This window comes from Lucilia cuprina, chromosome 3 (genome assembly GCF_022045245.1).
Source record: "Lucilia cuprina isolate Lc7/37 chromosome 3, ASM2204524v1, whole genome shotgun sequence".
Taxonomy (NCBI): Eukaryota; Metazoa; Arthropoda; class Insecta; order Diptera; family Calliphoridae; genus Lucilia; species Lucilia cuprina.
In genome coordinates, this window is record NC_060951.1 from 886,811 (window position 1) to 909,721 (window position 22,911).

The 22,911-nt window shown below is 31.6% G+C and overlaps 3 protein-coding genes across 10 annotated transcripts in view; 2 read left to right on the top strand and 1 right to left on the bottom strand.

The window, feature by feature from the left end:
- LOC111686569 (voltage-dependent T-type calcium channel subunit alpha-1G) overlaps window positions 1-9,205 on the top strand; it is a 32,008-nt gene extending 22,803 nt beyond the window's left edge. For all 6 annotated transcript variants that reach the window (XM_046946494.1, XM_046946491.1, XM_046946495.1 and 3 more), the window contains 8 exons: window positions 1,742-1,897; window positions 2,251-2,433; window positions 2,496-2,756; window positions 2,818-2,994; window positions 3,051-4,231; window positions 4,293-4,485; window positions 4,559-4,708; window positions 4,776-9,205. In XM_046946494.1, coding sequence (XP_046802450.1) covers window positions 1,742-1,897; window positions 2,251-2,433; window positions 2,496-2,756; window positions 2,818-2,994; window positions 3,051-4,231; window positions 4,293-4,485; window positions 4,559-4,708; window positions 4,776-7,334 — 4,860 coding nt within the window. In that variant the 3' untranslated portion in view covers window positions 7,335-9,205. The remainder of the gene's footprint in view (window positions 1-1,741; window positions 1,898-2,250; window positions 2,434-2,495; window positions 2,757-2,817; window positions 2,995-3,050; window positions 4,232-4,292; window positions 4,486-4,558; window positions 4,709-4,775) is intronic.
- Window positions 1-20,477, bottom strand: part of LOC111686568 (alpha-ketoglutarate-dependent dioxygenase alkB homolog 7, mitochondrial) — a 43,317-nt gene extending 22,840 nt beyond the window's left edge. The window contains exons 1-7 of one of the 3 annotated variants that reach the window (XM_046946502.1): window positions 20,159-20,477; window positions 19,921-20,067; window positions 12,582-12,697; window positions 12,347-12,519; window positions 12,117-12,284; window positions 11,861-12,054; window positions 11,608-11,741 (exon numbers count right to left, since the gene is read on the bottom strand). In XM_046946502.1, the coding sequence (XP_046802458.1) occupies window positions 11,624-11,741; window positions 11,861-12,054; window positions 12,117-12,284; window positions 12,347-12,508 (642 nt within the window). In that variant the 5' untranslated portion in view covers window positions 12,509-12,519; window positions 12,582-12,697; window positions 19,921-20,067; window positions 20,159-20,477 and the 3' untranslated portion in view covers window positions 11,608-11,623. Of the gene's footprint in view, window positions 1-11,607; window positions 11,742-11,860; window positions 12,055-12,116; window positions 12,285-12,346; window positions 12,520-12,581; window positions 12,896-19,920; window positions 20,068-20,158 lie in introns of those variants that run through there. The other 2 variants (XM_023448938.2, XM_046946501.1) reach the window with 2 other exon arrangements.
- Window positions 13,238-16,594, top strand: LOC111686567 (pyruvate dehydrogenase phosphatase regulatory subunit, mitochondrial). Its single transcript, XM_023448937.2, has 5 exons — window positions 13,238-14,367; window positions 14,428-15,000; window positions 15,063-15,360; window positions 15,424-15,907; window positions 15,970-16,594. Exons 1-5 carry the CDS (start codon window positions 13,389-13,391, stop codon window positions 16,414-16,416), a joined length of 2,781 nt encoding a protein of 926 aa, XP_023304705.2. The 5' UTR covers window positions 13,238-13,388; the 3' UTR covers window positions 16,417-16,594.
- Window positions 20,478-22,911: the final 2,434 nt, after the last annotated feature.

Sequence of the window (22,911 nt, forward strand, 5' to 3'; positions counted from 1 at the left end):
AAGATATTCCACCTTACAATATCCCTGAAGTCTGAGTTTACTTTTGCTTTCAAATTCGAATCCGAAATATATGTAAAATGAGGAAAATTTGTAAAACCTTCTTTATCTCACAGCCACCAAGATTTTCAAACTTTCTTCACTCTGTAAAATAAACACGAAGATCTATACACTACAGTTTTAAACGCTCTAGCGCTTTTAACCATAAATCGAACTTAGCAGCAGAAATGTAATTGATGGATGTACAACTGAAACGTATACAGTAGGGTCAACAAGACAGATAAATATAGGAGAAAAGTTTACTAACGATCACAGAAATCGGTGGTTAATTTGGGCTAGACGATCACAGTTCTTAAACTGTCATATTCCTCAAGTTTCTAATAACAGTCGAATATCATACACAAGAACTTAAAACATAATAATTTAACTTGAAGTTTGAGGATTTCTGACCAATACGGATCGGTTCAAAATTCACTTTTTTACAAAAAGAATTATTAAAAAAAGCAATGCATTCATTGACAACACGAAATGTTTAAATTAAAAAAAATTACACCCCAAAAAAATGCATGTAACAATAATTTTTCATTTGATATTAAATGAGAAAATAAATCACAACACTGAAAACTTAAATAACACCGCAATTTATGTATGTTAACATGGAGTGATTTTGTATATAAATCATATTAAACGTAAACGATTTTTTTTAATACCATCATCTCTTAAAGCTCTTAAATCATCATTAACATTTGCTGAAATCATCAATTAATTAAATAACGATTTTTTCAATGCAGTTTCAAAACTAACAACTGAGCATATTTAATGCATGTTTTTTTAATAAAAGTTTTCATACAAATTGTTAAGCTTTAAAAACAAACAAAAAAACTTTTTTTCTAATATCAAATTATAATCATTAATATTTATCTTAAGAATTCAAAGTACTCGTAATTAATTAATAAGTTACATTAGGTAGTAATTTTTTTATTAAATAAAAGACAAAAAATAAGCAAATAAGTTGGCACGTAAAGTTATTTTCTTTTGTTAATTTTTATTTCTAATTTTTAAGAATATTTAATTATATAAATTTTGTACATAAATGTTGTTTGATCATAATTAAAAAAAAAAAACAAAAATTATGAAATACATATGAACTGGAATTTTGTTGAAACAACTTCGCGTTCAAACTAGAGTTCTTCATATACTCGTAACGTCTTTTGAACAAATCACACCACGAATTAAATTCAATTTTAATTAAAATGTTTGGTAATATTTTTCTACTAATTGTTTGAAAAACATATTTTATTTTATTTAGTCAAGGATGTTAAAGTTTTGGCTTTGCTTTGTTTTAATTTTGTTTTAATTTTTTTTTCAACTTTCCTTGACAATGTAGGCTGTGAGCTGCTAATGCATTTTGAAAAAACAGTTTTTTTAAATAAATTTAAAACAAAAAATAACAGCAAATTGTTTTTTCTTTAGTTGTTGAAAATAATTTTAATTTCCAGTAAAATTTCCTTTAATTTCCTTAAATGTTTGTTTGTGTGTGTCTGTTTTTGTTTTAATTTAATTAAACTTAATCTCTTGACAAAGAAACGTATTCATATGTTCTGTATCTCCCTTGATGACTTCGAAATTGCGTCTATGAATACGTTTCATTGATTTTTTGTTATTTCTTAATTTATTTTATTAATATTTTGCTCGACGTTTTTTTTAACGATTTTCACTTAATGAGCGCAAAAAAATTTTGTAGATTCTAACACAAGAAGACTGGAATGTTGTACTATTCAACGGCATGGAAAAGACAAGTCATTGGGCTGCATTATATTTTGTGGCCTTAATGACATTTGGCAATTATGTGCTCTTTAACCTATTGGTCGCCATTTTGGTTGAGGGATTCAGTTCAGAGGTAGAGTTTTAGCAAAAAAATAAATTCAAAGGCCAAGAAGAATATTTATCGCTTTGAAGACATAAAACAAGTTTAAGCGGCTACCAATACCGAACAATAAAACACCCAACCACTCCCTATATATTATCTCACATTATTATTATCATGCACCTTAAATATGTACTTCAAATTATAATTATACTAGTAGTAATATTTACGAAACCCACAAACTTCTTTTATGCCGATGAAAATTCTTCTTAACCTTAAAGCTTTCAACGTGAAATATTCATTCAATTGTAATTTGAGTGATAATTTTTGTGGCCGTTAAAGGTCAGCATAGAAAAAGTCTAATTTTGAAATTTTGATTCCCTCAGCGAAATGAACGTCGCGAACGTGAACAACGAGAATTGGTTAAGAAATTGCGTGAGGAAACATTGGCCGAAAATTATAGCGATGCTATGTATGATGAATCGCACAGTGAAGTCGATTCATCATCGACCAATGAGAGTTACTATGAGGTTCGCAATCGTTGGCATAGTGCCGAAGATATACGCAAGGTAAGTTTGAGATATCATGCTGTTCTATGACTTTAATAACACATCTACAAATTTAACATCAGGAGGCTGCTGAAATGTTTTTGGAATCAAAGAATAATGTTCAAAAGCAGCGCCTGAATCAAGTTACAAGTCGAGATCATCAAATAAAAGAAGTTTCATCTTCAGCCTCTACTAGTAATCCCATAAGTAGTACTAATCGAAAATCTTCAGAAAAAGATTTACACAAGCCTACCGCTCTTGGTAGTGTTGGTGTAGGTGCTGTAAGTGCAGGACCTATTAGTTCCTCCCTTATTAGCGATGAAGATCGTAGAGGACTAAAAAAGGTTAACTATTCTACTATTTAATAGTAGTTTCCAAAAATATCTTATTTTATTTTGATTACAGACATATTCCATAAGAGATAGACGTGCTGATGTTCCTCGTTTAGCCAAAATTCGACCTATGCGTGAGCCTCCTATTATAACAACCACTGCTGCTACACCTCAGGACTCCCCAAATACTACTCTGGAAACAGGCTCCACTTTTAGAAATTGGGGTCCACCAGACTCTGATTCTACAGAGGTACTTAGCTTATATCCACAAGATCTTACAAGATCTAATGTTCATTTCATTTTTAGAGTCCGGTTTCACCCTCTCTTCTAAGGCCACCTACCATATTCAGCGCTCAACGTTCTCTTGACGAAGGTATTCCATCAATAGATCTTATACCACCATCACCCGTCTTGCCTCACAAACAGCACATTAATATTTTAAATGCCAGCCAATTGGAAAGCAATACAAACAATTCCTTAAATAACTTTGGTCAGGTTGGAGCCAATACTTCTTTACTGTCTTCGTCACTTAACGGTAGTGGTGGTATGCAAAGTGTCATTATAGATGACATTTCGAAAAACTCAAACTCGGCTTCAGGTCCTATATATGTACCTACAATATCTTCAACTGCAGCTAAACTTCAGTTACCTACATATGCACACACCAGAGGTGAAAGTAGTTCGACAACAGGCCCAGCAGTCTTATCAACTCAATCCAGTACCTTAAGCTCAAATGCTCAGGAATCTGCCGAACCATTGCAAAGATTGCCTAGTCTTAAACGTTTTCGTCGTTCTAGTTCAAAGAGAAAGAAGGCTGATGTTCTTACTGCAGAAGATGTTGAACACCAACTTAATAATGGCAGTGACAATTCCTGCTTGTTAACAGATAGTCCCTCGGTAAGAGCGGAGGCCTTCCTAAAACCGACCACGCCAAATTTATCTGTTAAAAGTAAGGAAACTAATCGACTAAGTCCTCAAAACTCTATTAGACGCTTATCAACATCACTGAGTATTGGCAGTGGACCTGGTAGTAGACGTGCTTCGGCATGTCTATTCAACTCTCACATGTATCAAAATCTTAATCAGCCCTCAAAGTTACACAGTGCCCCTGGCAAGCGTAGAATGTCTTCAATAGAACTGGCATTTACGAAAACATCCCACCTGAATCTGCACAACTTAGAGCCATCTCGCAAGTCTTTGTCCTATACTAACTCTAAATTGGATTTGGACAAATGGCAGAAAAACTATTCGTGCGTTGGTGAAACCGATATGTTACAGCAGTACATGCAAGAGCGTGAAAGACGTAAAAACTCAATTAGTCAGTATCCCAAGAAGATCATTGAAGAAACTAAGGATCAACAACATTCCACAGTATCGCATTCAGAACGTATGTCTAAAATAAAAATTCTTATTGAAAGACTTGCACCTCACGACTTCACCAACGAACGAAGAACATATTCGCTCTACATATTTCCCGAGAATAACAGGTAGTTATCACAAAGGACAACGCTTTCAGAATCATTGTTAATTCCAGAATGTATTTCATAGGTTCCGTCGAATTTGCATTTGGTTTGTTAATCAAAAATGGTTTGACAACGTGGTTCTTCTATTCATTGCCCTCAATTGCATAACATTGGCAATGGAGCGACCCAATATACCACCATACAGTACTGAAAGACTCTTTCTGTCAACAGCGAATTATGTTTTTACAGCAGTTTTCACTTTGGAAATGATTATTAAGGTAGGCATCATGTAAATATTTAATTTAAAAGCCAAACAAGTTTTAAATATTCGAAATTTCAATTATTTTCAAGGTTGTGGCTACTGGTATGTTTTATGGCCCAGATGCATACTTTACATCTGGCTGGAATATAATGGATGGATCACTGGTAACGATTTCAATCATTGACCTTTTAATGTCACTGATTAGTCAATCTAGTCCAAGGATATTTGGGATTTTAAGGGTACTCTATATTTGTTTTTCCTTCAAGACTTTTTATTTATATTAAAATTTCATTGTTTGTTTTCAAGGTGTTTCGACTACTTCGTTCCCTACGGCCGCTGCGTGTTATCAACCGAGCCCCGGGTTTGAAATTAGTCGTGCAAACGCTCTTATCGTCCCTTCGACCTATTGGCAATATTGTGCTCATTTGTTGCACATTCTTCATTATATTTGGCATTCTGGGCGTGCAGCTATTCAAGGGTACGTTCTACTTTTGCGAGGGCGAAAACATTAAAAACGTTCGCAACATGTCAGACTGCCTCAGCATACCGGGTAATGCTTGGGTCAATAGAAAATACAATTTCGATGATTTGGGTAAGGCACTTATGTCGTTGTTTGTCCTGAGTTCGCGCGATGGTTGGGTCAACATAATGTACACCGGACTTGATGCAGTAGGTATTGATCAACAACCGATTGTCAACTACAATGAGTGGCGTTTGTTGTACTTCATTGCATTTATATTACTCGTTGGATTCTTTGTACTCAACATGTTTGTGGGAGTCGTTGTCGAGAATTTTCATCGCTGTCGCGAAGAGCAAGAAAAAGAGGAGAAAATACGTCGTGCTGCCAAACGAGCCTTGCAAATGGAAAAGAAGCGAAGACGAATGCACGAACCTCCTTACTACATCAATTACTCGCCTTCACGCATGTTTGTTCACAACGTAGTCACATCGAAATACTTTGACTTGGCCATAGCGGCTGTCATTGGCCTGAATGTTGTTACTATGGCCATGGAATACCATAGAATGCGGCCAGAGTTACAGTATGCATTAAAAATATTTAATTACTTTTTTACCGCTGTGTTCATACTTGAAGCCAATATGAAATTGGTAGCCTTGGGATGGCATCTGTACCTGAAGGACAAATGGAACCAATTGGATGTCAGTATTGTTCTATTGTCCATTGTCGGTATTGTATTGGAAGAACTAGATACGAAAAAGTTACCAATCAACCCCACAATAATGCGAGTGATGCGTGTGTTGCGCATAGCAAGAGTGTTGAAACTGTTGAAAATGGCCAAGGGAATACGAGCTTTGCTGGACACGGTGATGCAAGCGTTGCCACAAGTTGGCAATTTGGGCCTGCTCTTTTTCCTGCTGTTCTTTATTTTCGCTGCTCTCGGCGTAGAACTCTTTGGAAGACTCGAGTGCTCCGAAGAGATTCCATGTCAGGGCTTGGGCGAACATGCACATTTCGCCAATTTCGGGATGGCTTTCCTCACATTGTTTCGCGTAGCGACTGGCGATAATTGGAACGGCATCATGAAAGATACATTGAGGAATAACTGTGATGACGCACCGGATTGCGTACGCAACTGTTGCGTTAGCTCGGTTATTGCTCCCATCTTTTTTGTGATATTCGTGCTAATGGCGCAATTCGTTTTAGTGAACGTCGTCGTGGCTGTACTGATGAAACACCTCGAGGAGAGCCACAAACAAATGGAAGACGAAATGGATATGGAAGTCGAACTCGAACGCGAACTAGTGCGTGAACAGGAGTTTGAGCAGGAACAAAAACTTTGCGAACAACTGCAACAGCAAACAAAACCGCCTGCGCCAGCCCAACGTCAGCTGGGCAAAGTCAAATCACTGCCAATGAACTTTACCTACAACACCCCCTCTCTGGAGAAAAAGTTTACCGGTGTCTTAAACGCCACCAGCAATCGCCGTCAGACGGTCCAGTACTTTAACCAACAGAACGGTCTGGGCCTCGCAGAGATGGGTGGTGCTTTTAAGACACAAGCTCTAACACAACTAATCCCTGAGTCGGCCACAACCGAAGAGAACAGTTTCGACTCCAAACTACAAATACCTCCCACAGCAAGACGTGGACGACGTTGCTCGACAGCTTTGCGTAAACGTGGTACGCTAACGAAAGAACGATCTCTGGACGAACAAGCCATTCGTCGTCGTACCCTCGAATCGAAGCGTATGAGTTCCGATTCTTTGCCTTGGGGAGGCGATGTCGTTGATTTTCGCAGTGGCACTATCTTCGAGAGTCTAGAATCGGACGGCAGTCCTTCCTCCACATACGACGTGCATAGCATACGCAGCGAAGAAGTTCCACGCAGCGTATCCGATGTAGCCAGCATCGTTAGCGCAGTTGTAAGTGAAAAACCGCCCAGTGCGGCTACAACGAGTGCTACCACAACAAGGAGACCATACGGTCGTTCCCTCTCAACCGATCCCACTTTTATGGGTCCTGCACGCACAAATCTACTCTCTGTACCACGTTCCATGCCACCACGCAGCCGCAGCGGTAGTACAAAGCAACTTTTCAAACAACAAGCTCTCGACGAAGATCCCGATATGGATGAGAGCTCCTTGCTGCTGCCAGTGGTCATGGAAAGTGGAACTGATGCCAATACTAATACTCAAAATGAAAATAAATCCAGCAACGATGCAAATGGTCGTTTATCTGCAGATATTGCAATAGTCGAAGGTCTGAGCAAATCTGATTCGGCCGAAATATTACGAATTATATCAGAACGTCGACGCATGGATCAACGTGACAACAGCGGTAATGAAGATTCCGACTATAATGAATTATTACTAGTCAAATCTCCTCAGTCATCTATAGATGGCTAGCTCAAGAATTTATATATTTAACGACAACATCATTTATGTCAATATCATCAGCATGCATCAATCACAGTACATACAATACCTGCGCGCTCACTACTTTTCACATTTAAATGTCAATTCAACTGCAAAGTCATGCTCATTCTCAGTCTTAAGTTTTCAATAGAAATCTTGTTAATAATGGTATACATTTGCTAAAAGAAAATTCTATATATTGCGATACAATAAGACAAATTCTAATCAACATCATTAGCAGCATCATTAACACTCTGTGATTAGCCAAATAATTATAAATACTAAACGATTTTCAGCATATGTCATGAAATTTATTTACCGCAATTGATAGCTTATTTAGATAGAGCGAAGATAAACGAACGACCAACCAAACAAACGAACGAACGAACTAAACAAGTGATAGGGTCTTAAAAATAGTAGCTAACAGTAGGTGTGTGTCTAAAGAGTCTAGTTGTAAAGTATAAATAGCTTAAAAAGTGTACATATTAAAGTTATTTAAATTAAAAGGAATTAAGATTGTTCTATCTTAATCTCAGATTCTTCATAATCTTAAGATTAAGCTAAAGCTAAAGTACCAACTAGAGATGAAGTCTTCTAGACGTGTTACGTTTTATCTTAAACAAATTATGATAAAGAAAATTTTATTAATTTTCTTTTGACGTACTATGTATGTATTTAAAATAGGTTAGTGTAGAGAATTTAAATGAATTTCAAATCAAGGGCATTAGTAACAAAAACCCAAAACATGAGGTTTTATTTTTCATTTAAAGTATTTTTCCTTCAAAAAAAAAAATACTATTTAAACATATAGAGTGAAAAAAGAGAGCTGCTTTGTTGAAACATATAAACTTGGTTAACATTAATACTATTGTGTAGCGTTATTTAGTTGCAATATTTGTCATACATATACTACATTCAAGAAAATGTTTTATTAAATTTTGTGGCAAAAACATTAACGAAAAAATTATTAATTATTGTAAAATAATAATAAAAAAAAGAAAACAAAATAATTATTACAACAATTAGCTGTTAAAACGAGTTTATATTTAAAATGGTAGAACAACAAAAACAAAAACGCATTTATATTGAAAATTTTAATATAAGAAAAAAATTGACAAAAAAAAAAATATGCATAATTGTTAAAAAAAAGAAATAAAACATCCTACATTTGCATGTTTAGTTTTAGAAAAGTTGAAAAAAATATAGAAATTTGTTTTAAAAAAACAATGAAACAATATTGTTTAACTTATAAATAGGAAAAGTATTACAAGGTTCGATAAAGTAGTTTATTTTTAACTGTTTAACAAGATTTTAAAAATTTAATTTTAAATTAAAAAATTATTTTTTTGTTTTTTTTTATATATTTTTTAATTTGTAGTTTTTTTTTAACAATTTTAAAAATTCCAAACAATTTTTAAAAAATTTTCAAAAATATTTTTTTCAGTTGTTTTATTTTTAAACATTTATCAAAGATTAATAGAACAAATTTTGTAAGAATATTAGATTTATAAACCTTAGATAAACGTTTTTGCATAAGACCTTTAATATTTACGTACAATTTAATTAAAATTATTAAATATTTTATTTTATCAAAACAGTTTTATATTTTCTTTGGAATTTTAATGTTTATTATATTCACCTAATATCGAACCTTTAAAATACAAAAAAACACTACCTTCAGGCAGTTGCTTAAACTGTGATTTTTTTTATGAATGTTTTAAGGCTGCCAAGAAGGAAGTTTGTAAAAAAATTATTTAAATCATTAAAAATAAAGAAACAAAACCCAAAATAGAAAAGAAACCACTTAAACAATTTAAAGTATCAACGAATTGTGAAACTAATGGGAAAAAAACAAAAAGCAATTTCTTTTTATATAAAAATCTATCTATAAAAAATGCAAAATAAGAAAATGAAAAAAGAAAACACTGTCAATTCTTTATCATAAATAAACTATAATATACATATAAACTAAAAAAATAATTTACAAAAAAAAAAAAACTTCCTCGCTCTTTCACACTACACTTTCTAACTAATTTACACTGAAAAACAATTTTTATGTCTATAACTCTCTAACTCACTTTTACCTTAAAACTAATTTTGTTTTTATATTTAAACCTAAAAAAAACAAAACTTTTAAAGAAAAATTGTAAATTATTAAACCAAAAGAAAAATAAAAAAAAACTCTTATACTTTTGACTTTACTATACACATAACTCTTTATACGTTAGGATATAATTTACAATAAATTTTATATAGAAAAAATACTAAAAAAAAAACTTACTTTCACACAAAAACACACACTTACAAACTAACATATACATACACCCTTAGACTCGATATAATACATACTTTCATATACTATCTAGTAGATATGTATGTATGTATGTTATAATAAATATGTACTATTTTGTATATAATAGATAATTTCTTCTGTGCCTTCTTTTCCTTAACGATCGATCAATCTATTATAACAAAAACAAAAAAACAAATAAAATAAACAACAACAAAATAAAGAAACAAAGCAACAAAACTACACTTCCAAAACCTGATCTACAAAATTTTCAAAATTTCAATTATTTAAAACACAAAAACCCAGTTACGTTTTTTTTAATAAATTAAAAAAAAAACTATAAAAACTCTGCTTAAGGTTAAATATATTTTAGTTTAACTTGTTAAGGGAATTTTTTTAGTTTAAAAGTATTTACAGGCAATGCTGGGTTTATAAATAAATTTTTTGTTTAACTTTTTGAGTTAACAATTTGCTTTTAATTATTATTTGCAAAACTTTTTTTCTTTAAACTTTTTTTGTTTAATTTTATATAAAACTTCTTTTTTTAAAGCTTTTCTTCCAAATCTTTAATTAATAAAAATATAAAATTTCTCTTTTTTTCTTTTCTTAAACTGCTTCAAAATTAATACATTGCAAAATCTTGTTGATTAATTATTAGGAATTAAAAATTGACTAAGTAAAAAAAAAATTGTGAAAAAACACAATTAAATTTTAATTAAAACAAAAACAAATTAGCAATGAAACAATGTTGTATTAAGTATTAAATTATTTATGAAATTGTTTAGTTTAGCATAAAAACCAAAAAATAATAATAAAAATAAAAAAACTAATGGAACAAGAATTGTTTAACTAATAAAAGAAAAAAGTATAAATATTAAAAAATAAGAAAAACAACAACAACTACAATAATTATGTAAACCACATTGAGAAATTTGTTAAATAACAAAGAGAGGAAAAAAACAAAAAAAACAACAAATTATTATAAAATAAATTATATTAAAAACTAGGAGTAAAATTTTAGCAAATATTTTAGAATTGTGTAAAAAGTTGTAATTCAATACTTTCGAAACTAAATAAAAATAAAAAAAAAAAAAATAATAAAATCACAAGTGTTTAACATTTTTTAAAAGAATTGTCCAATTTAAACAAAATGTAATTAATTGATGAAAAATTCTATAAATTTCAAAGTTGATTTTTTTTTTTTTTTTTTTTTTTTGAAAACACGAATCCTCGAATTTTGAACTTATTTTCGAAGTAATTTTATATCAATAATAATAACCTGACAATCATGAGAAAACTTTCTACTTATGTTTGAACAGTTTTTAATGCTATTGAAATGTTTTATTTAAATCGCAAAATTTTCTTCAAATTTTACTTGAGGCCAATTCATCACATTTTTTAGGAATCAAATTAACTGAAGTTTTGCTTAATAAAATTAAAATGTTTTTTCATTAACATAAAGAATACGAAAGATTTACATTAAAAGAACATAAAAGAAACAGATAAAACAAAAAAATATGAAAGTGTAGAGTTAATATTAAACTTATGGATTAATGTTATTGAAATTGAGACAACAAAATGGGTTTTATTAAGATGAAATGAAAAATCGCAGTAATAAAACAAAAACCAATAAATATAAAAGCACAGGGTGAATATTAAACATAATGTTATTTAAACTGTATTGAATAAATGGGTTTATTTAAGATGAAAAAAAGAAAAGAAAAAAATAAAAATGGAAATTAATAAACACAGAAATATTAATTTACCCACCTGTGCTTTAAAAGATTTTATAAAAGGAAAAAACTTTTAAAGAGACCAACTACCCAAAAGAACTTTGGTAAATATAAAATTTAATGACTATAAAATTGTTTTAAAAACATAACGCATATTTTTTTAGATTTAATTTTTTTTATTCTGAAAAACAAAAAACTTCACCAACAAGGCCATAACAAATTTTCTATAAACAGAAATACATTTTAAGTTTTAAATATTAGGGATCATTGCGGCAAATAATAGAAATCCTTCGTTCTTTTTTTAAAGGTTCGTTATGGAATTTAGACTCCTCATTGGCTAGAATTTCATGGGTAAAATTATATCTAGCCGTATGGCTAAATAAAAATAAATTTGCAAAAAAATATATATATATATTTGTAGAAAACTTTATGACTAGCAGCATGTAAACCTTATTTACTTTAAATATAATAAATAAAAAAAACTTTAAACTTACCTCATTATATACAAGGAACGGCGTGGTAATAAAATATCCACATAGAAATTATTTTCTAAAACAGCCTTTGGTTGATTACGATAATTATCTTGTTCATTATTGTTAGAGCTGGTCGTAGTAGACTCTTTGGTGCGTACCAAACGCATAACAGCATCGGATAACAAACTTATACCGGCTATAGTGTGACCACAATACTAAATACAAAAAAATTATTAAAAACCTAAATAAAGTATAATTATACACATTTTTTAATTACCCTCGTACTGTCCACATGCGGTTTAATAACACCTTGTGGCGCCAAGTCTAATATATGTATAAATGGCATAATTTCTCCATCGAATCCTATTTTACTAACACGATCCAATACAGCACGATTGTGAGGATACCAATGTTTGCGTTCGGTTTCTCGAAAACCATGTATGGCCTAGAAAAGAAACAATTTTAGCAAATCTTTATCCTATTGTTATTATTAACCATAATACTTACATCATCCCAATGATCATACTCATAACGCAAACGTTTCATGTAAGGCTCCACCTCTTCAAAAAGTTGAGACTCCTCCAATTCACTTATGAAATCCGGCAATAATTTCATATCATTCTTAAATTTTTCTAATTCTTCTAAAGGCCAATCGCCTTTAAAATCCATTAAGGTAATATCTTTTAAAGAAATAACACAGAAACATTAAAATTTTATCTAAACTTTTTCCTAGAACAATTACCTTTATTTTGTTTTTGTTCGACATTTTCCTGCGACCATTTTGTTATATTTGTATGTAATGATTTTGGCCAATTTATTACAACAGTCCATGTGTTATTATTAGCAGCTGTAGTATTTCTACATAATAAAATACCCACCGGTTTAACTAAATTTATTAATTTTAACATTTTTTTCTTAAATAAAACTAGGGCAATTAAATAACAATTCTTATTAGAAATAAAACAAAATGTCTTCTTCTTGCGGGAATGCACCAAATCAGTGTTGTCATATATATAAGCAAAAAAAAACTCTTAATAAAAGAAAGTTCTTTTTTCACACAAAATGAACAAAAACTAATTTAGTGTAAAAAAACAATAATAACATATATTTTTTGTTAGACATCTTAAAATTTAATACAAATATATTTGCTTTTTAACTCAAAAAACAGGAGAATATTTTAAAATAATGAAAAAAATATCTTTTAAAAGCACTAAGTTGACATTAATTGTTTACATTTCGTCCAGCTGTACAACACTGCTTTATCTAATGTTATCATTATCCAGCTGTTTTCACTGTTTTACCCAATATTTTGTTTACTTACCGGCAACTGCTTTAGCGAAAACAAAAACTTGACAGCACTTCAACTCAAAATTTGACATTTCTATTTTTGTCCAAAGTTGTTTTTGTTTTTTACTCCACATATGTTTACTTAAAAATTTGCGAAGCAGACAATTTTCATTTTTGTGTCATTTTGCCTATTATTATTTGTGGTCAAAATACGCAATACATATATAGACTACGAATAATAAGTGTTTTTGGCATTTAAGAAATGTACAAATATGGCCACAAACTATCGTCCAGTCTTTGGCAGAGTCAAATTTATGGTAAAACAAACAGCTGGCTGGCCACTGCTTCACAATTGAGATGTCTTCAATCAAACGCACCACAACAGGACTCCAATGTGTTTCGTAAACGTAAATTTATACCGCCTGATCCTTCCAAAGTTGCCAAAGGTGTTGTTCCTAATGAAATAAGGGTGGTAATTTGTGGTGGTGGCATCATGGGTGCCTCGGTGGCTTATCACTTGGCTTTAATGGGCTGGGGTAAGGATACCCTGCTGGTAGAGCAAGATAAAGTGGGAGGCGAAAATCCCTGGTGTGCCAGTGGTTTGGCAGGGCGTTTTGAACCCAGTTATACAGAGTTAAAACTAGCAGAATATTCTATTGAATTGATAAAAGAACTGAGCGAAAAAGGTCTGCGTACTGGCTGGAATCAGGTGGGCAGTCTAAATTTGGCACGCACCTTCGATCGCATGACTTCTTTTAATCGCATGAAATCTCAGGGTGTAGCCTGGGGTATTCCCACCGAGATTTTAACGCCCGAACAGTGTCAGGAAAAATGTCCTATTATTGATACAAATGATTTGATGGGTGGTTTATGGATACCCGAGGATGGTGTTTGTGATCCTCAATTAGTGTGCCAATCATTTTTGGAGGAAGCTAAGCGCATGGATGTGCGTGTGGTGGAACATTGTGCTGTTAAAAAAATCCTCAGTGAACATGGCAAAGTCACGGAAGTGGAGACTACTGGCGGTAATATTCAATGTGAATATTTCATCAATTGTACTGGTTTTTGGGCAAGAGAAGTCGGTACTCTGTCCAATCCTCCTGTAAAAATACCTCTTAAGGCTGTGGAACATCATTATTTATATACTAAACCTATTGAGGGTTTAAAATCTAATACGCCATTTGTGCGTGATTTTGATGGTGGCATATATTTTAGGGAAAAGAATGGTACCATTTTGGCGGGTAGGTTAATTTTTGGAAATACAATGAAATAAATAACAATTAAGCTTTTTTATCCTTTAGGTGGTTTTGAACGTGAGGCCAAAGTGGCCTTTGAGGGTGGCATTAAACCTCTGTCACAAAAGGAACGTGTTTTACCAGCCGACTGGGATCATTTCCATGAACTGTTTGATGAGGTGTTAAAAAGAGTGCCTGCCTTAAGAACTGCCAAATTAGATCGTTTGACCAATACTTTACAGGCATTTTCTCCTGATTGTAAATGGATTTTAGGCGAAGCTCCGGAAATACAAAACTATTTCGTTTCTGCTGGCATGAAAACAATAGGTGTATCAGCCGCTGGTGGTATTGGTCGTGCATTGGCAGAACTTATAGTTAAAGATACTTGTTTTGTGGATATACACATCCTAGATATACATCGCTTTTTGGGCCTACACAATAATCGTAAGTTCTTAACGGATCGTTGTAAGGAGGTACCCGGCAAACTTTACCAAATATCTTATCCATTTGATGAGTACAAAACTGGTCGCAACTTACGCATGTCGCCAATATATCCGGCTCTACAAGATGCTGGTGCTGTTTTTGGTCAAACAATGGGGTACGAAAGACCTAATTACTTCGATGCCAAAAATGTTAAGGGTAAGCTTGTCTGTTACTTTGTAACGATAGAAATAGTAATGTGTTTTGTTAATATATTGCAGATGAGTTTGGTCTGCCACAATTTCGCATAGCCCAGACTAAAACCTTTGGCAAACCACCATGGTTTGATCATGTAGCTGCCGAATATAAAGCCTGTCGCGAGGGCATTGGTTTAGCTGATTACAGTTCTTTTACCAAATATGATTTTTGGTCTAAGGGTCGTGAGGTGGTGGAACTTTTACAATATTTGTGCTCAAATGATGTAGATGTTCCCGTTGGCAGCATTATTCACACCGGTATGCAAAATCATTTGGGTGGTTATGAGAATGATTGCTCTTTGGCGCGTCTTTCGGAACGACAGTATGTTTGACTTGGCTCTACTTGAAAAAAAAAATTGATACTGACTTGTTGCTTTCTTCGTAGTTATATGATGATAGCGCCGACCATACAACAAACGCGTTCCATGAGCTGGATACGCAAGAATATGCCCGACCACTTGAGGGCTGGTGTTAATGTAGCCGATGTGACTTCTATGTATACAGCTATTTGTATTATAGGTCCTTATTCACGTATCTTACTCTCAGAATTAACTGATACCGATCTTTCACCTAAGAACTTCCCTTTCTTTACCTACAAGGAGTTGGACGTGGGTTTGGCTAATGGCATACGAGTGCTCAATATAACGCATACTGGGGAATTGGGTTATGTTCTCTATATACCCAATGAATATGCGTTGCATGTCTATTCGAGAATTCATCAAGGTGGCCAAAAATATAATATACAACATGCTGGTTATTATGCTACACGCACCTTGAGAATTGAAAAATTCTATGCTTTTTGGGGACAAGATTTGGATACGTTTACCACACCTTTGGAATGTGGACGCAGTTGGCGTGTAAAATTCAATGTAAGTGTTTTCTTTTTAAAATTTAGAGAGAATCTTTTGATTTTTTCTCTTTTCCATATTAGAAACCCATCGATTTTATAGGACGAGCTGCTTTAGAGAAACAACGTGATGAGGGTGTTAAGAGAATGTATGTCCAATTACTGCTCAATGATCATGATCACGAAGTGGATGTCTGGTGTTGGGGCAATGAGCCTATTTATCGTGATGGCAAATACTGCGGCATGACTACCACCACCGGTTATGGTTTTACTTTTAAAAAACAAGTTTGTCTGGGTTTTGTACGCAATTTCGATGATGAAGGCAATGAAATGACGGTGACCAATGATTATGTGTTATCGGGCCATTATGAAGTCGAAGTTGCAGGCATACGCTTCGAAGCCAAAGTTAATTTACACTCGCCCAATTTACCCACCAAATTCCCCGATAAGGAACGTGAAGCTTATCATGCTACGCGTGACAAACCGGGTCAGGCTGATTTGCTATCATTTAATAATACAGAAACTTCTTAAATTATTTAAATATTTATTCGTTGGCAGTTATTAGTTATTGGGTATTTAATCGGCATTTATCTATAAAATCTCATTTTAAAACATATTGCTTCCAAAAAGGAACCAAAAACATTTTCATTAATTAATATGCCATAAAACAAGTAAAGAACTACAAAAATTCTTTCCGCCTTATGCAAAAACGATTATTAAGTTAACAATGGTTGTTAAAACCTGTTTTTATATGGAAAAGGTGTGCAGTAAACCATTGTTAACTTTAATAATCGTTTTTGCATAAGGCCCTTTATGTTTAACATTTTTTTAAATATTTGAAATGTATTTAAAGTAAAGTGTCCTTGTAAATTTTTGTAATTAAATATAGATTAAAAATTTATACAAATTATTTATGTATATGATGTCTTCTAAAAAAATATTCTAAATATTTGAAATTATAAATTTTCCTAATTAAAAATTAAAAAACAAACGAAAATAATTGCTTTATTACAGGCACCAGGGGAAACATGGTCTTTTTTTGGTTTAAGATTTTGGCACCTACTAAGACAATACCTAATTTTCTACTTTTTTATAACATATCTATACGTTTAGTGCCACTGTGCATATGTATCTTTAGTATATGTATGTATACCATTGAACATGGGTATTTATGTAATTAGAAAAAAATACAAAGTACTCGTAACTAATAGTATGTATCTAGCTAAAAAGTACATACACAAAGCTATATTCCAGACCATGGCCAACTATTGCAGCAGATCGATATTTAACCCAGCCAAAGATAGTGCACAACAGATAGAAACACATAAACTAATTTGCATTTGGCTACACAAACAAAATTACCATCGCACAAGGAGAAACGTAAATCAAATGAGAGAAAGGACCTGCGCCTTGTTTGGCAATAAAGAGTTAAGGTTTCCTACTCCAAGATACATACAAATTCTAAACAAATAAATTTCATCCACCTTCAAGTCAATTTGGGATTTCAGCATTGTTCTGGCGAAAAGAGTAAGTAACTGCACGTATGTATACTTTTTCAGTAGGTTTTTTTTTAGCTATTTGACTGCTGCTACCAACAGAATTGACACGAAAAGTGTAAAAGAATAAAAGAGAATGTGTTCCAAATAGAATCTGGTTGTTGTTTGCTTGAGTATGTATGTTGTATTTTTATTTTTTTTTTTAATTGAGGTGGTTGAACTTGTACCACCAGTATTTAGTTTTCATGTCCGCAAATGCATGCAATACAAATTTGTTGTGCTGCGCACAAAGTTCGTCTAAATCGTTTTTTTTTTCAAACAAACAATTGTACTCACTTACTGGTGTTATAGCTTCATCATTACTATGATTATTTTGTTGTTGTTGTTTATTGGCTGTATATAGGTATATTTTTTCAATATTTTGGCGCAAATTTTTGCTTACAGGGATTTTAATGAAGTTTTTAATTTCAATAATTCACCAGGTGTAAACATTTATTTTGCAACCCCATTTTTGCCCAAAATAAATATATAATACAATTTTCAACATTTAACTTAAAATACCAGTTCTGAACTTGATTTTGCATTTAAATAACAAAATATAAAAACAATTTAAAAGAAAGAAAAAATAACAAGGCAAGTGCTATTTTATTAAAATTTTAATAATAACAGTGACGTCACAGACTCTTCGCTATTTAAGAGAAAGAAACACAAAAACAGGTATTTTGAACCTACCAGCCAATAATTTTCAAAACTAGTTTGTTTGCATTGATATTGTTAAAGTTGCATGCGTATTAGATTGTAACCTGATAATAATGATCGACAACAATAATCAACCATAGAAATAGATAAATGTTGACTGGAGAGAAAAATTTTCATAATCGTAAATCAGTCAGTCAACAGGGGTTTTTTTTAATATTCTCCATTAGTAGTTGTGTCAATTGTTGTTATTTTATTTGAAATGACAAAAAACCTGCCTGAGCGGCATACAGAAGTAGGATGGTTTTGGAACTAGTGGTTGTAGTAGAGCCGTTACGTATTCAAGGTCTACCAGCACAACATGATATTGTTTGTTTAGTTTGTTTTCGGTTTTTTTATTTTCAAATCTAGCAAAGGTGTATTTGTATTTGTTTTAAAGTAGTGTTTAATTCAAAATTTAACCGACAACCAAGCCAGACTTGCCATTTAGTCAAATATCAGGTATCTTGACTTCAGTTAATGATTAGGGTTTAATTTGGCTTAAGCTTTAAAATTGACATTTAATCTTCCGTGGTGATAAATATAATACTTCCGTTTTCAAATCTTAATAGATAAATTATTAGAGCTATTAACGTATTAACTTTTATTCTATCAAAAATTCTTAATTAAACTCTATAAAATAGTTCTCGTTAAAATTTTAGTCTATTTCGTACTTTTGATGAAAGCAAAATGTAGCACTGTGCCTGGTTCGAAAACTACATTTGTCTAATCATATTGAAAATTCCATTAAACTTTTCAATACTTAATATTGTAGCAATAAAAATCTCTCTTAAAATCAAGGGAAAATAATGCAATTTGTTAATTAACTAATAATTTAATATATTTAACATGAAATGTTTTTACTAGGGTTCTATAGTTGAAACGAAAAGTCGACTTTTCGACTTTTTGCATTTTATGAAAAGTTGACTTTTCGACTTTTTGCATTTTATGAAAAGTCGACTTTTCGATTTTCGATTTTTGCATTTAGTTAAAAGTCAATTTTTCGACTTTTTTCATTTAATTAAAATTTGATTTTTCGACTTTTTATATTTTATAAATAGTCGACATTTCGACTTTCTCCGACTTTTCGACTTTTTTCGACTCTTTCCGACTTTTCGACTTTTTGACTTTTTTCAACTTTTCGACTTTTTGACTTTTTTCGACTCTTTCCGACTTTTCAACTTTTTTGACTTTTATATACAAAGTCGACTTTTCGACTTTTTTCATAGACGATAGTCGAGTTATCGTCTTTTTTGGAACAAAATAGTCGACTTCGACTTTTTTCGACAAAAAGTCGATTGTTCGATAATTCGAAAGTCGATTTATAGAACCCTAGTTTTTACATTTTCATTATAACACCCAACATCCCTATTAAATTTCCACTATATAATAACACCATCCCATGCCTACCCCGTCCTAATAGTTTTGGAGCAAAATTACACTCCCTTATAAACATAAAATAGTAATTTATATGGCAATCATGAAATATCAAAAAGTATCAATACATGAATCGTCACTTGAATACCAATGATGTTACTGAACGCTTACACAAATAGAATACAAATTTAAATTATGCTAATTGCTTTAAGACGACAATTGACGACTTTAACAAGTGAGCTACTAGTAAATAAAATATATAATGAAAACTTTAAAGCATTTGCCGCGAAAACTTTTTTAACTTGGGGAAAAGTCGTGTACTTTATCAAAGTACTTTTTTATGTTCTATTTGGCATGAATAGATCTGATTTGAAATTATCAAAAATTTAATAAAAATAATAATTTCAAAATGAAAAGTGTAGCTCACCAAAAAGTTCATTATCGTCCAACACCATCAAGTATGTATCTTTCAATTATAAGATGTGAAATGTATGTTTGTACGTAAAGATTTTTTTTGCCTTTTGGTCTCTAGTAAAACGTATTTTTTTCACGTAATTGTTGGCATGAATGTATCCTACAAATAAAAAAATATAAAAATATTAGGGTGTATGTCTGTGTATAGGTAAAATAACGAAAAAATAATAATAAATGTAGTGAAACATTACTTGGCAATAATCCAAAACAACAATATATTCAACGTTGTTATTGCGTCTTGCGTTGTACGTCTCTGGCTTGTCGGCAACTGCAGGCAGACTCAGCAACAACAACACTTACAACAACAAGAAGAAAACCACATTATACAAATAGGAATTTTGCAGCAGATCCATTGGCACAAAATAACCACATTCCAGTTTAAGTTGAATTTGTTTTTATTATAGTTGTTGTTGCCATTGTTATTTTTTAATTTTATTTCGTTTTATTTCTTATCATGCATTTTTTCTTATTAATATTTTAATTTTTTTCTCGTTACCAGTTTGTTTTGTTTTGCCATTTCTTTGCTCACGTACACACACAGCGAGAAAGAGAGGAGACACAAGAATTTTATTACTGTATTCTATGGATACACAAAAGTTGTTTTAATATATATTTTTTTTTAATTTTTGTTTACTTTAACATTTTTCTGTTGTATTCATCGTTTTCATTGCTGCTCTTCAACGAACACCACGTACAATAATATTACAGCATTTTCAGTATGTATACAAAAATTCTTAAAGTACTCACATATGTATGTATGTACATACAAACATCCGCACAAATATTTCTATTTAGTTATTCATCTCGTACTACTCTCTTCTACACCCCTTTTTATTTGTTTATTTATTTATTCTCATTTGTTACAAACTCGTCATTTTCCCAATAGACACACATTCTACTCAAACACATGAGTCCAAACAACATTAATGGGTAATTGTATGTTTACTTTTTTGTTCATTCCTTTATCGATTATATTTTCACTTCCGCTCGTTTGTATTGGTGTGCTTATGACGCGCCTCATCTAATACAACAAAAAATTTACCAATGTAATACACATTCATACATTAACGTATAGTAAGCATCCCTGTAAACATTTCTCACGAAAATTTAAGAATTCTGGAAAAATTTTCCATTCATATAAAAATAGAAATTTCTTTCAAATGGTTAATATTTTAGAAAATCGTTTATTTTCCCGAAATAAAGAAATTTTGGATTATTTCAATCGAAATTTATAAAATGTACTTTCATATATATTAACATAAATAAAAATGAAAAACATTATTAACATATCATGTGTCAATGCATTCTAATGTAATTTTTTTATTTTTAAAAAAATTGTTTAAAAATAATTAGACCTTTATGTTCATATAGCCACACTAAAGGAATTTGGTTCGAATTTCAATAAAAATGTTTACTGGGTAAAATTATCGCAACGACAGACAGTAAGACAAAATATATATGTAGATAAATCTTGTTTTCTTTCCTAATTCATTCGTAGTGGAAAATGCAAACAAACACATACATACATATACAAATATATTAAGTATTCTAGACATGTTGTGTGTGAGAATCATCACCATCGTGTATGGTTAGTTAAAAGGGGGATGACATTGCCATACAGTATAGTAACCAGAGATGGTAAAATGGATGTACATAATACATATTTATAATTTTATTTTTAATTGTTAAAGAAAAATTTTTGTTATCACTATAAAAAAGTTACCTTAGAAACAAAATCTATTAAAGCCAAGCAGATTTATTGGCAATTGATTGATAGGTATAGAGTTTTTCAATAAAATTATCCATAAATGTTTTACTCCCAGACCTGCTGAAAAAAAAAACTATTTCTCAGTAACAGAGAATTTGTCGATTGGTAAGTTTTTTTTGTTCAATACGTCATAATAAATTTTTATACAACGACGGCAACGATCCCTATGGGTCTGTGTATGAATTGAAGATAGAACAACAAAAACATAAGATAAGGTACATACGTCGAATTTTGAATACCAAAACCCTTGTTACTTACATTTGAGATTGTATGGGTATAACGACGACGATGTTTGTTGAGTATTGTGCTTTTTATACGATAAGAGTACCTGTAATACTTTTTAGCAAAACATTTCCAAATCTAAATATTTCCTAGTTAAAATATACAACATAGGTATTGTGACGTCACAAACGAGAAATCATCCATATAATACTTGTATTGTATACAGTGGGCTTAAGAGGTATAAAATGAAGTCAAATTTCATTTTGGTAAAAAATTCTTGACTGATTCTGATATTCCATTTGCAGAGAAGTCTTTTTTGAAAGTGCATATTCGGAAACTTTTGTTGAGTTTCCGAATATGCACTATGGGATTTTTCAGTTCAGACTATTTTCAGTCCTGATTATAGTGTATAGTTCAGACCACATATGCATACTATATAGGTAATTATAGTAAGTTTAATTTGAATATAATACCAAGGAAAGCCTTTTGGAAACTATCGCCTACTGCCAAGAATAAGTTACTGGACTAGTTCTCTATAATTTTCATCAAAAAACCACCCTTGAGCCACTGTTTAGAAAAAACTGTACTTTGTCATGCGCATTCCATACTCCTCTATGGCTTGTCGTTGTCGTATACATGACGATATTTAGGTACAGTGTCCGTGTAGTTAAATCTCACACACACTCCCCAAATACATATTAACACAAATACACACTGATTCTCACAGATACTTGTTTTATTTATTATTGTTTTTTGTTTTTTCTATACGAGTACATTTTTTGAGTACTTAAACCACAAGAGAGCCAAGTATTTTGTTGTTGTTATTGTTCACTACATAACATTTAAAAAAAATAAATAATATTGGAGTGTGGAGAGTAAAGAAAAAGGGAATAGTATACACACACGATATTGTGATGATGATAATGATTACGAGTGAGTGATTCACAAAATTTT

What these genes read in the sequence shown, in the direction of transcription:
- LOC111686567 (XM_023448937.2), top strand. Translation starts at nt 13,389, where the DNA reads ATGTACAAATATGGCCACAAACTATCGTCCAGTCTTTGGCAGAGTCAA. An exon ending in CGATGCCAAAAATGTTAAGG is followed by an intron (nt 15,001 to 15,062) that starts GTAAGCTTGTCT and finishes AATATATTGCAG; the next exon opens with ATGAGTTTGGTCTGCCACAA. An exon ending in GCGCGTCTTTCGGAACGACA is followed by an intron (nt 15,361 to 15,423) that starts GTATGTTTGACT and finishes CTTTCTTCGTAG; the next exon opens with TTATATGATGATAGCGCCGA.